The following is a 14,808-nucleotide window of genomic DNA, read 5'->3' as shown; positions in this document are numbered from 1 at the left end:
AGCAATGTAATTACACTGCAATTATTGTAATTATTTATAATTAGGACTTCGGAGTCATTGTAATACTATTGCACAGGAATTACATTGTAACTACTATGCCCACAGATGCGTCACACGTTTGATCAGCGTTTTTCGCTACAAAATATTTGATGTGATATTCATGACCAAACTGTCATACGGGAGGTATGTTTAGCCAGCCGTCTATGATTATTTACTACACGTTGTGTCAATCATCATATCAGCGGTTGCCTGACAACCAACCAAGCAACCAGCCAATCACAGCGCGGCCGTACCTCGGGGCCATGGGATGCAGATAGCACCGAGCCTAGTGGAGAGTTCAGTCGGGGCTTGGGAGTGGAATTCGCTGGGATGCTGCTGTGACGGAGGAGCGGCACTAAACTGTCGGGAAAACGAAGCAACAACTGAACTAACTGACACAGCATGGACAGCAATGATCCCTATTTACACCTCAGTAAGTAAACTCCCGTGTCCCGAGCGGTCGATTTCCAGCAGCACGTTGACTAACCTGTATGCCAGCCCACCAAGTTGTTTCGTGTGATTTGGCGTTGTGATTTTTAAGAGTGTGCTGTGCATTTTGTTCCAAATCCATGGCGTCTTTTTTTCTCCCCTCCGAAGTGTGAAAGCGTCCGCTGACTTAAATCGCCGATTGCAGTCCTGTCTGTGGTGTGGTCACGTTATGTTTTATTCTCAAGTTAAACACACATGGCTTTGCAGTTGTGTATTCACACACTGAGAGAGAGAGCTGCGGCCAATGCAAAAGTCAGGTGATAGCGGGGCTGTGCGTTCGGGCAGGGTCAGAGGTTGGCACTTTAATTGCGCTTATGTAATTTATGGCGCTCGTCGCGCGTCTCTCGCTAAACTGTTTGAGACAGAAACACAATTTATTGGTCTGGAATGGTCACTTGACCGAGAAGGGTAGGCCTGTGATCCGGCCTAAAGAGTGGTGATTTGTGCTTATTTTTTTGTACCTTTTTATAACAAAGTTCTCGTGGAGATACAGACACAGCATGCCATGTACCGTACCGTACCGTGCGGGACAGCGTACCAGACGCGCCCCGGCCGGGTCGGTGCTCTGCTGTCCTAACCTGGTGGATGGCTTTGACGTTTTGCTGTGCGCTTTTGCTCCGACTGGCAATAAAAGCTCACATCTGTGACTCTGCACTTGAACCAGATTAGATTCGGTAATAGAGTAAGATTTATGTTTGTGTTTTTCCCCCCTAGATCTATTCTAAATCTTTAGATACGTGAAGTAAATGGAACACATAGGCCTACATAACATAACACACCTTGACTTGACTATGCAGTACAGTACAGTATATGCATGTATAGCCTAGTATTGTGAATAGACTCGCTTTGCCGGTTTTTGCAAACCCTTCAATCTGCTATTCCGTGTGCCGGGAAGTTGGAGCCCTAGGCTCTTTGAGCTCCAGCGAGTCACACACTACATGCATCATTTATCATGTGATGTTTTCTTCTCTCCTTCAATGATACATTCATTGCCAAACCACTGCACCACGAATATAGCATGAGATTATAAACCCCTGCAGAGTGTGTGTGAGAGAGAGAGAGAGAGAGAGAGTGTGTGTGTGTGTGTGTGTGTGTGTGGGGGGGGGGGGGGGGGGGGGGGGGGGGGGGGCAGCCCCCCTTAAAAACCGAAGTGATATGTTTTGTTTAAAACGGCTCTATATAGTAATAGCAATCATTGCTATAGTCAAGACAATGGGTTTGTTAAGTAATCAGTAATCTATTCTCCCTGTCTTTTACAGCTCTTTATTACACAGAACATATTTTCATGTGTGTTACCAATTTCAGTCAATCTGAACCGTACCCAATACCATTTATCAGTTTAAAGTTGTGTAATCCCTTCAATTGCATTTGTTTATGCTGTATCCTGCATGAGTTTTCTCTCCTGATTGTATAACATAAACAGAATGCATTTTCTGTTTAAAGAGCTGGAGCTGGAGACCCTGTTACGGAACAAATACACTATATAGAAATGGCTGATATTAGAATATAGAGATATTGAACACTTATTTTAACAACCGCCAAAATCACTTTTACAGCACCTTTAAAGAAATTATTAAAGACAAAATTGTGCCAAATGTAATGTCACAGAAATTTCTGCACCAATTTAAGGGTTTGAAAATTGTTTCCATAATGATTGTTTCCATAATGATGAATGGGGAATGGGAGAGACATCTGCATGGGAGAGCATAGGGTTCACAAGTTTGCATAAGAAGCCCCTTGGGCTACAGATTTCTCCTCTCTGCCTTCGTCTGTCTGTCCATGACAAAACATGCACCATCATTAGGGCTCATTTAACCTAAACAGTCTATTCTTAGTACCTGAGTTGCAACTGTACTTGGCACCGCGTCTTTAGCCGATCTACAACCTCACAACCCGCCGCATACAGTATGCAACGCATTGTGAACTTGAAGATCTGCTGTTTTTTGCAGAATGTTTCTCCCAGATTAGGGCTGCTAGGGTAGGGTTCAAATGGTTGACTGCGTGTTTGTGTCAGAAGTTGGAACACAAGACCAGATATGTATATATTTGGCCCCAGACCCCCATCTGAAAATGTTTTGTTCCCGGGACCCCCAGAAGAGAAGATTATTATTATTATTATTATCACTGGCAGGTGACAACATCAGAATCATTTGAACACAACTAAATTGGGGAGAAAAGGGAGGGGGAAGGGGGGGGGGGGGATAATTGGCTACTCTAAATGAAAATGAAAAAGCGGATGTACAAGCTCGCAGTATAAAATATAGATAAAGGGGGTAAAAATGAAAATTCTGTATTAAGACATTTTGCTGGAGAATTCCTGCATCGCCCCTCACGGGACGTCTGGGTGGTGCAGAGTTAAAGTAATGTACCTGGCTGCTCACCACTGTGGAGAGACTGGGGTTCAATGTGTCCGCGGTGCTGGGTTGGCGGGTGGGAAGCCAGCAGGTGAGGACGTTTTCTGTCACTGCACTGGCAACTCCTACTGCAGGATAGTTGGGGCGACTGTTCAGCAGGTAGCAGAACTGAGAGGGATAGCGTGTTCCTTTGCATCTCTGTGAAAAGAAGCGGCTGGTGACTCCATGTGTGTCCGAGGAGACATGTGGTTGTCTCTACACCCTCCCTTGAACAAACAGTAGGGGTTGGCAGTGACAGGGACTATACACACAGGGGGGGTTGGCATGACTAAATTGGGGAGAAAATGAAAAAAATATATATTTTTAAAGCAGTTGATCAAAAAAGAAAACCAAATGTAATCTCAGCTCGAGTCAGTTGTAAACACTTGCCTTTGCTTTGACAAAAATGATTGCAATTATGAGGATGCTAACGCTCAGAATGTGTGGCATCATGTGGTGCAGGGAGCCTGCAGCCAAGGAAAAGCAATCTGAAGTCAGCAGCAGCATCCGGGCAAAAAAAAGGACGCCTGCCTGGTATCACGTGTGGATCGTTTCGCAGTCCACTCTCATAGATTTACACTTTCCATTACCCATTCAGATTCTCCCAATGTTGTATGATTCTGCATGTTTCAATGCAGGCGCATTCCGGGTTTTTAGCAGAATCGGCATTTTCAGCATTTGTTGTTGCGTTTCTTTTATCACAGTGGTGAACACCCACTTTGCTGCTCTTTAGTGAGGAGAGGGAAGTCACTTAGCTCGCAGATCTGCAAGGTACTTCCTACAAGAAAAGCACAATGGTGTGTGAATGGAGAAACAGAAAGGAAGAGACAGGGGACAGGGGGTAGATTAAGGTCATCTCATCGTAATAGTACTGGACTGGTCTTAGATCAGGTCCAATGCCTTAGTTGGGACTGTGCCTAAAGGCAACGTTAACAGCCCATGTTACTGTTCTCCACCATGGTCTGCATACATTTTATGTAACATGAATTAAATACCTTTACCAATTGCAGAGACTATAATTTGCATTCACTTGCACATTTGCCGAATTTGTTTCTTCTTTGGAATTTCCATTTATTTATTTATTTACTTAATATAATGGTTATATGTTATATATATTTATTTATTTTTACTCACCATATAATTATTCATTTCTTCAGTATTGAATAACTTAATACAGATTGTTGTGTTTGTTTTTATTTTCATTCAACGAAATCCGGTTCACGTGCAAATAAAGTAATTAATTTTGTTATAATGTTCTTTTTAAACAAAGGTTGGATAATAGAGTCAATTTCTACCATAGAGAACAGTCATTCCTCACTTGAACATCATGTTCATCCCATTAGTGATTAGCGAAAATATATTACACAATATATCAGAGTACACAGTACAGGCGAGAGAGAAATTGTCTGTGGGCTGTCAACATTGTCTTTGACAGTGTGTTAGGAGGCACAAGCATAACGCACTTGAGCAAAAGCACTCTGGTCTCATCACTTGCCAGGGTTCAGAGCCTCTTCCACTTTGTGTTTGAGGAACTGTGCCATTATCCAATGAAGGCATTCTATTTTGCTGAAACATTTATAGTCCATGTGTTGAATAAAAACAGGTTATTTGTATTATCGAGGCTATTAGCAAATTTAGCATAATGCAGCAATTTAGTTTTTAGTTCTGTTTTCCATATAGTCAGCACTTCAACAATCCGGGAAAAGGAACTGTTTGCGTCTTTGAGTAACTGTCCCAATTTTGTGCACGTATTTGCACACACACACACACACACACACACGGACACACACACACATGGACACGGACACACACAAACGGACAGACACGCACACACACGGACACAGACACACCCTCTCACAGTCGCAGACTCGCAGCCAAACTCTAGATGCTAATATGGTCTTCCTATGTATTACATATACTGGTGGAAAATAAAATGTGACCACAAGATCATGTGACTAAAGGAATGTGGAGGGGGACCATTTGGCTATGCATACTATGAAACCCAGCCAGTATTAAGCCTGCTCTCCAACTGGCTCTCCCTGTATAGAACATTCCCCACCCACCCTTGTGAAGTTAAGTAAACCACACAGGTAGAGAGGTGGGGCACTCAACTGGTATTTGCTCAAGGATTCTATAGTTTGAGCATTGCCTCTGCATTGGCAAGTAGATTAGCACACAATGCACACACAATAGCTTTATTATTAGGCACATTTTAGGGAGTGTGTGTGTGTGTGTGTGTGTGTGTGTGTGTGTGTGTGTGTGTGTGTGTGTGTGTGTGTGTGTGTGTGTGTATCTGTTTAATGTGTTTGGTGGATATTAGTTTAAAGTGTGTGGATTCTTGGAATCCGTGGATAGTTTTCTTGAAGCATGTCTGTGTTTTTGTTTTTGTATGTATACTCGTGTAGGCATGTTTGTGTGTAACCATGCATTCTATATACAGCAATAGGGAAAAGAGTTGGCGTAAGAAGGCCATTCTGCAGGCTAATTGTCAGTAATTAGTCATTAGCGAATAAGGTCAAAGTTTGATTAAATTCCTGCTTTAATCAAGCAGAGAACCTCGCAAGGCCCGACTGTAGCTGTTTTTGTGCTTGAGCTGCATATATCCCTTGCTTTGCTTATTTAGCCATAACAACATGCTACACATGAGTGGATCTCTCAAGTATGATTTTTCATTGACTAAATTACATACATACACAAAATCCCAGTCTTTCCTCTATAATAAGTCAACAATGACAAGTGACCACAGAAAGAACACCATAACCAGTGCTGGACTTTTCTTTTCTGTCACAAAATTATGGACCAGTGTTTGGTAATTGAGCTTTTTGCAATATATTCCACTGAGGAAAGTTTTAGTGTTGCAACTTACACCAGGACCAAAATTGCAGTGAGAGCAGAGATACTGTGTATAAGGAACTAAACTAAACCCACCCCAGCTACCACTGCTGCAAAATTTGATAGGGAAAGGCAATATTCTATAACCTTAAAACTTTCTTGCCTTCCATGCCCTTTAACTTAGACAGGTTTAGTTAATACAGTACATGCATTGCAATTTAAAGAGATAACACCCCCCTAGATTGTACACTGATGTGATTAAAAAAACGGACTGGTTAGCAAACTCATTAAAGTGATTAATAGATATGCAAGTGATGAAAGAAGATATGTGGCTAATCAGAGGAGCATGATCATCCCAAGTAGCGTCTAGCATTCTGATTTCAGGGCTACAGTATCTAACCACAAACTCTGCCCCACAGGACCACAATGCTAGCAACAGGAATCAGCCAAGTTCATTGAGTCTCATTAAATCTCCTATCCATCGACATGAACATGTTGTAAGCCTCGCTTGGCTATTTTGAGAGCCGAGTGCCATAATCAGTGCACTATAACACAGACAAACAAGTGCGTGTACCCACTCACAGATACATGCAAGTTAACGCAATCTAGCCACACAGAAAATAGAAGGGGGAAAAAAACATGTTTTCTTCTTCTGTTTTCTTTCATTTCTGTTATTTTCACGCCTTCTCCTCTCACTGAATGTTCTAGTCCTTGAAACTGTCCAACAGACATAAGATGTCACATGTTTTAGTCTTCCTTCCTGTCAATGTCATTGGCCACACTGCCAAAAATCACATTCATTGTCCAGTACATAAACGCTACCAAAACAACGAGGAGATAGAGGGAGGGGGCAAAACAATTAGAGGAACAATATTTACTGCTGATTTATCACTGCGTTTACATTCTGGCCTTTAAAAAAACAAAACATATTTGCAACTTGTTTAAAGCTGCAATCCGAAATGTATTTTAATGTATACTTGAGAAAGGAAGGCTTGACCCAGAAGGGTCAAAACGTTCCCTGGGAGCTGAGATACAGTGTGCGGACAGCCTTCCTTTCTCATTTTACGTATGTTTTGTTCAGCACCTGTAGAAGTTTTTGAGATGGCATGCTTCCCTTTGGACCCTATCTCTAATATATACTTTCTTATCGCTAATGTGCATGGTAGAGAATGTTAATACAATAACTAGCACATCTGCTTCTATTGAGAAATGTTATTTAGACCATGGTGACGGTTAGGACACCTAAAGGCCAATCCACACCAATGCAACCCCTTGCAACATGGAAACTACTGGCAACCATTATTCCCAAAGGGTTGCATTGGTGTGGATTATCCTTAAAACTATTTTGTTGCAAGGAGTTGCGACTACCGTAGTTGCATGAGTGCGGTCTGGCCTTAATGGTTGACAAATAATACTGCCTGTAGATCATAAGCGCAATAACTCCCGGCCAAATTAGTACGATGAGTCCAAGGAAATAACATAAAAGTTAATATAAAAGTATATATCACTTAATAACACTGTTGCAGCTTCATCCCTCAGCGAAACCAAGCAAAGTTTGTACCTGTTGATATTAGGATTTACAAACTATGGACTGGATCATTGCAGACATGAATCTTCAAAGATAAGACAGTGAACATATGGTTTTACTCATATCCCTGTGCTACATTATGTAAGCTGTACATGTATGCACCTCATTTACAAAGTCTAAATGGATAACAGGGTTAATTTGGTGGGTTTTATGTGGGCCATGATGATACACTTTTATATAACGTGGCATAAATTCAAGAAGGTCTTTATTATTTTAGATGCTCTCCAAGGGATTTGTTGGGCCTGAATGACGGGTTCCGTGTAAACTTAATTTATATTCCATTGCGCAATGATGTCGTTTTGGCAAAACCGACAGTCTTTTTGGTCATTTATACTTTGTAGTTCATACTACAAAGTATAAATTAGGCTTTATCCTTCCCAGTCTTTCTCCTCCGCTTGTGTGCTCCCATGGGCTCTTGCCAGGTTACTGTCAGTGGAGAGATCTGGTTTCAGATGGCTATCCCTCAAGCTCCACAAGTGCTGTATAGACATATGATATAGTCCCTTGCAGGTGCACAGCATGAGAAACCGTGTCTAGTCATATATATGTAAAGTAGCAACATACTACTCGCATTATAGCGCACCTATAGGTTTAGGGCAATATAGAATCTGAACACAGTTCAATAAATTGCCATTTTGATCATGTGTGTATATGTGGATTGCCTTAAATGCCTTTCCTTTCACTTTTTAAGCAAGCTAGGGCAGGCATAGCCTCGGAAACCCAGACGTTTTTATTTCCAGGGAGAGAAAAAAAGTCTGGGGCAGAGTCCACTTCAATTCGTCATACAGTAGCGCAAATGTCACTCACTCTCTTCTGATTTCTGATCGTCTGCACCACACTCCTCTCTCTCTCTCTGTTGCTCTAATTAATTAATCTCATGTCCAGCAGCTGTGCCTAGTTTCTCCCAGCTGCCTGTGCCATAAAAATCTGACCCATCTGAAGTGAGTGGTACTGTACTGTACTGTACTGTACTGTACTGTACTGTACTGTACTGTACTGTACTGTACTGTACTTGTACTGTACTGTACTGTACTGTACTGTACCGTACCGTACCGTACTGTACTGTACTGTACTGTACTGTACTGTACTGTACAAGCCCTCCTCCCTGCCCTGTGTGTGTCTGTGTGTTAGGCTGTGCAACAGTGACACTTGGTGGTGACCTAACGCTATTTCCGTGCTCAGACACAGCCAGGGTCAGACCCAGGGACACAGCCACACCCATAGCTGTCTATAGGAGTGGTTGCACCACTCAAAAAGCATATTGGTGATTTCCAGTCTAGGGCGGGCATAGCTGAATGGGTAAAGAGGACATCTGGGAAAAAGAAAGTCCCGGGTTAGATTTCTGTCTCGAGGTGTCTATTGAGCAAGATGCTAAACCCAGAGTCCTCAATGTGACCACCTAAAGCTGAAACTGAATTCTCCCGTCGGATGAATAAGATCTAACTGGTCAACAAACAGGTACCATGATATATGCTCTCTCATAGTCCAACTTCATTCAACCCCTATACCAATTGCTCTAGATCTTACTTTGGTTTTCAAACGTTTGGTGCCCAAGGCACATCCGTACCACAACATCGCCTCTATAACACGTCATCACTGTCATCACCCTGTAAATGTTTATTTTTATTTACAAATGCCAAACATTGTTGTGTTTATATCCTTGACGTTTCCCTGATAAAAATGTAGCATGTGTTTTGCTTTTGTGACGTCCAATCAAAATATTATATATTTAAATATTTAGTTAGTGTATAGAATTTGCTCTGTATTGGGAGTGGGACATGAGTGTGCTCAAAGTACTGATATAGTAAAAAATTAAAAATAATAACTTTTTATATAGTTATTTATAGTGTCTCAGACAGTACACCGTTAGTATCGTGAAGACCTTGACTGATAATGTAAAACTATTAATAAAGGTCAGCTTAGTATAAATGTACCCCAGGGTCAATGTTGTGCTTTATTTAGTTTGCTTGATGGTTTGTCATGTATTGTTCCTCATTGCCTTTAGAGTGTATTTTTGGACTCTTTGGCTCTGGATTTTACTTCGCTACAGTACGTGTTTGCTTAACCATCCCAGAGCATTGAAATAGACAGTTCCGCACTTCCTGGAATGCTAGGCTTTTTAAACACACACACACACACACACACACACACACACACACACACACACACACACACACACACACACACACACACACACACACACACAGAAAACACAAATGCATAAACACACAGGCAATGTTGCACTGTTTTAGCTTTAAGGCACTTATATGTAGGCAGTGTTCAGCATATCAGTTAAGCACTAATAGGCATGTATGCAGCCGGGCAGGCCCAATTACTTTCTTTCATATCAGGGAATTGCAGATAGGTAGAATAGAGAGGAAATAAACATTTTAGCCTCTGGCTAGTCCATGTCTCTCCTTTTTATTTAGTAAAAAGAAAAATCGGTTCTATGAGTCTATATAGGCCTATTAGACAGATCTTTTGTTGTACCAATACTGATATGAATATCCACCCAGAGAGCACTGCTATACTGCATCAATACAAAAAATATGGTCCTCCTCGCATGCAGTTTTTTGAGTGGTGCAACCACTCCCTTACGGAGCTATGTGTGTGGCTGGGTGGGTATGAGCACGGAAATAGCATGGTTGTTTTTCACCACCTGTGCGCAACCTAACACACACACAAACAGTAGAGGGACCCCCACACGGTAACTGTCATTTCTCAACCGTTTCGGACATGGGGCGGCTCGCTGGAATCGGCCTGGCCCCCTGGGCGCATTTCTGGGATGTTCCGGGGACCCCCCCGGGGACTCCCCGGGGACCCTCAGATGGTAACTCTCTCATTTATCTATCGTTTTGGATGTGGGGCGGCTCGCCGGAACCGGGCTGGCACCCTGACTGTGGTCCTTCCGGGGAAACCCACATGGAGTTGCACCACTCACTTCACACAGGTGTGATTTTTTTTGTAAAAAGGCTAGCATACAAAAGGTCTAGCCAATCACATACTCCATAGTCCACAGTAAAATCACTGTCTCTCCCAGACCCCTTAGTGTTGTCTCCCTCTTCTCATGCTCTGCAGCCGTGATCCCTTTTAAGAGAGTAACTGGACACTACTGATCTTACTGTATTCTTAAGTGTCATCCCAACCCACCCTTTCTCCCCTCCATACTGCCAGTCGTCGTCGTCGTCCCCCCACCACCCATGACAAACACCCGGGTCTGCCACCACAACAGGTGTCTCTGTGCAGATAGTTTTACCAACACCCAGCGTGTGACAGAGGGGGGGAGTGGGTGGGCAGAAGAGGTGCTGATCTGTGCGGCTGCCGGGCAGCAAGTGGTTCCTGTGGGATTGATTGCCGGAGGAGGATAATCTGGGTAATCCCATAAACGACGCAGGCGTGGGCGTGGCTCCACCTCCCCCCTCTAGTTCACTCTGTCCATGTTATGTCCTGCATGTCTGTCTGGTCATTGGCTTCTGTCGTCCAGGGGGCTCCGCGTGGTGCGCAACTTCACTTTGTCACCAGGCCAAGGCAAGGCTCCCGTCTCCCAGTTGTGAGTATTTGGCAGCCTACCTGGTCCCACACTTGCATCCAGAGGCATGTGGCATGCCACAGCTTCGCCTGTGTCAGAAGGACGCCCTGAGAGGGAGTCGGGTTATGGCCACTGTGAGTGAGTAGTCAGGTTTTGTCCTGAGTCCATGTGTTGTCTTTCCGTTTCTCTGTTTGTGTCTGTGCTCCCCAGAGAACTGCTAATGAGGGATTGGATTCAGTCTGAAGGCAGCTGAGACTGATTGTACTTCAGGAGGATGCGACTGTCTGTTCCTCCATTGCAGCCACTGCTGTGATTTTGTGGTTTGGAGAAACCCAATGCTTGCTGATATGCCAGAATAGGTACAAATGCATATCTTTAGTTTAAAGCCTCTGAAGCCACGTAAAAACGCTCTCAAGTGGTGATTTTTATTTCCGTCCTTATAGGAGAGGGAAACATCCCTAGGGCCACAGCGAGTTTTCCTCTAACTCTACTGGTGTATCTCTTTGATATATTTTATTCAAGAATGTAAATAGGCACTAAGGCACTTAGCAAACCCCTTAAGCTCTGAAATAGCTATACCCTGGAAATCTTAAGCAGTTAGTTCAAATGTAGAAAGTAGTTCATGAGCTTCAATGCATTGCTGCTTGCTGCAGTGACTTCTACTGCAGGCTTGCTACGTAACTGGCTTCTCCGTCCAAACATGTGGTTGAGTCACTGACAGCCCACAAGGGGTCAGTCAGGTGGTCAGTAAGGTGAGGCCGTTCATCAGGAGAGCTTTCCACTTTTCATCCATCTCATCTCCTCTCCATATCTCCTGATCTGTCTCTCAACACCTCTCCCTTCCTATTATCCCCTTCTCTTCTCTGACTCTGTTTGTGTCTGCTGTCTGTCACTCTGCAGCCTCCCATCAAACCCCTGCCTCCATTCAGTTGTTTTCCTTCCTGTTTTTGAAGAGGTGTGTGGGAGGTGTTGGTGTGCACACTAATAAACACAAACTTAGTGTAGACAGCCATTGCCTAGCCTCAGTGAGTGAGTGTGTGCAATGTGCATATGTTGCGTGTGTGCATGCATGCGCAATTGCGTATCTGCAGGGGGAATAGAATTTTTTTCTCCACTGTCCTTGAGCAAAGTAGTGACACATCCCTGTTCAAAGCAAGAGATAATTGCTCGCTGCTGGAAATCGGTAAAAGAAAAACAACGTTCGGCTCATTCTGGAGACCTGGTTTGAACTGATTGTGGATGACGGAGATGATGACATCAGAAAATCTCCCAGGAAACGTCTAAATCTAGCCCTCTCGTACCGTTGCCTGTAGGCTAATCCATGTACTATGAGCTGGTCTGCATGTTCTGTACCTTTCCTTTCACTCAGGATATCTCCAGTTAAATTAACTGTCTGGATTTTGCCGTACATGTGGGCCTTACTTGGATGTGGTCAGAGTCCCAGGTCAGGTCAGGCAAGTCTCTGACTCACCCAATGGGGGGGAGGGGTGTGTGTGTGTGTGTGTGTGTGTGTGTGTGTGTGTGTGTGTGTGTGTGTGTGTGTCAAAAATGTACATGGCCATTGGATTGTGTGTATGGTGTGGGGGGGATGCTTCCTGGGCAGCAACGGAGGAGCAGGAATGCATCGTCACCTCCCTGCCCCCTTGCATCCCCTCTGGCCTGTTGTACCCAGAATGGTGACAGACAAACTTCTAGGAACTTAGAGAAGGTTTAGCTTTAACAGATCACAGGTTTGATCTTTGGTTTGTTTTAGAAATACCCCCCCCCCCCCCCCCCACATGCACATACAAACACACACACACACCACACTGTTTGTTTGTGTTTCGCAGCATCGCCTGGTCAGTCTGTTCTATCTGGTCTGTGTGATTTGAATCGCTTGGTCGGGTCTGTCCAGATCTGTTGCTGTTGATGTTTGGGCTTAAAACATTATCTATCTCCCTCTCTTCTAAAAAAAACAAGAAAAAAACACATCCATTATCTCCTGTCTGTCACCCTCCTCCGCCTGCTCATCTATCATCTGCTCTTTACAATGAGAGAAATCTCCTGCTCATGCGCGTGTGTTGGGATGTGAGGAAATGACAATTCTGGCCTACTTATGGGAATATGTCATCACGACTTCCTCTTGATGTTTAGGAAAGCACTGCTTGTGAAACAGTATAGATATGACTGAGAGACATTGAGAAACAGAGAGAGAGACACAGACAGACGGAGAAGCAGAGCAAGAGGGTAAGAGAGAGAGAAAGGTCAGAGAGAAAAGGGAGAACAAGGGGCAAGAGAGAGAGAGAGAGGTTGTAAAATGCTGAACTTCTCTTCAGGGTAAGTCTGTGGGTTTATTGCAGGGCAAAGTGTAGGGTCAGTGAGGTTCACTTGCTTTGAACCTTGTGGGAAGTTTGTATGCGACGGTCACGGCCGGGAGAAACACCTTCCCTTTTACTGCCATTTGTTTTTGCACAAGGGGAAGGACACCGCACAAATGCTCCGTCTATGGCATGCAGCAATCTGTTTGCACTGATTAGTCTTAACTAGCATGGCCGAGGGACAATTCTATCCTTATTCGTTCCGCTCTTTCTTTTCAGAAGACAAAATAAAAACGGCAGCTCTGAATAGTTTGTTGTGGATGTGTGATGACGGAAAAAATCCTTGCTTTTCTTTCTTTGAATATCTTTTTTTCCCCCTCTGTAATAATATCCTTTTTGTTTATCTTTTCAATCATGGCTGAGATATAGTATACAGGACAGAGGACGCAAGGGGCTTTTCCCAATTTATGATCTAATGTTCTCAGCCAACAGAAGAGATTAGGAGTGTGTGATCATGTGAGCTTTGCAGAGGGAAGCTGTCATAGAGGGAGTGTGACTGTACACCCCCCCCACCCCCTCGTCGGTCAAACCCTCTGTCCTTCCCCTGCTCCTCTAGTGCCCCCCACCCACACGCACGCACACACACACACACACACACACACACACACACACACACACACACACATACTCTCCCCCCCCCCCACCGGCCTCCCACCTTCTTGACAGCTGGCCTGCCGAGTTGCAGATACTTACCCGGCGATAAGAGGATTTACTGACACAATTGATCAGACATCAACCTCATTTAGCAAAGAAACGACTGTTTTGTTGGGTATAGTGAGTTTGTGTGCATGGAGTTAAAATGTATTTTTCTTCCCCCATGCTTTTAAATGTGGGCTGGCAAGAGTGTGTTTTTGCACGCATTTATACGTGAGAGTATAGAATGCTTGTGTCTGCGGAGGGCTTACAGCCAATGAGTTGGTCTGGCAGTGAAGAGATTTCTTAATTACATGTCCACTGTATCTAATGAGCTCCACAGGCTGTCTCTGTGATTGCTTTAGGGTGCATTATGCTCTCTGTCACTCTGTCCCAGTGCTGTCAGCAACACACACTCACACTCACACACGCACGCGGACACTCACAAACATATTCACATGTGTTCCAACTATAGAGACATGTTCAGCTATCAGAAAAAAACATATTTGTCCAGCTTAATGTATTATTCAAATGTAAATATCCATTGACACTGTAACAGGGGAAACAAATGTTGGACATTATAGGGGGGAAATCTTTATGCTAAAAAATCCTCATGTAATGAAGAATATGGTATCACATTGTGAACACAGAGTAAGATTTTAATATATTAAATATTATTCATCAATCATATTTTCAGAATTTTGAAAATGTATTGTTTCAATTTCCTCTATAATTAAGCGTACAGGGATTACATTTATGCTTGACCTTACTAGTAATGCAACCTAAAAGAAAAAAAGGCAAATTAAAGTGTCTAGGGTTTCCTCTCAAAAATATATGCTGCTTACTGAAGTCATTTGGCTAGTGAAATAGTCATTTACCGGTGGATTTGCATCAGCGTAACAGAGGGGACAGTAAAGTGAGGGACAAAATTGATTTCACGATTTTAAG

The 14,808-nt window shown here is 43.4% G+C and overlaps 1 protein-coding gene across 1 annotated transcript in view; it reads left to right on the top strand.

The window, feature by feature from the left end:
* Positions 1-334: 334 nt before the first annotated feature.
* rxrgb (retinoid X receptor, gamma b) overlaps positions 335-14,808 on the top strand; it is a 49,761-nt gene continuing 35,287 nt past the window's right edge. Inside the window, exon 1 of the mRNA XM_080769953.1 lies at positions 335-472. Coding sequence (XP_080626079.1) covers positions 442-472 — 31 coding nt within the window. The 5' untranslated portion in view covers positions 335-441. The remainder of the gene's footprint in view (positions 473-14,808) is intronic.

The sequence above is a fragment of the Protomyctophum bolini genome (genome assembly GCF_963924005.1).
Source record: "Protomyctophum bolini genome assembly, chromosome: 8".
NCBI classification, from domain to species: Eukaryota; Metazoa; Chordata; class Actinopteri; order Myctophiformes; family Myctophidae; genus Protomyctophum; species Protomyctophum bolini.
Note: the sequence above shows the minus strand (reverse complement) of the source record. Positions and strands in the feature narration are given on the sequence as shown.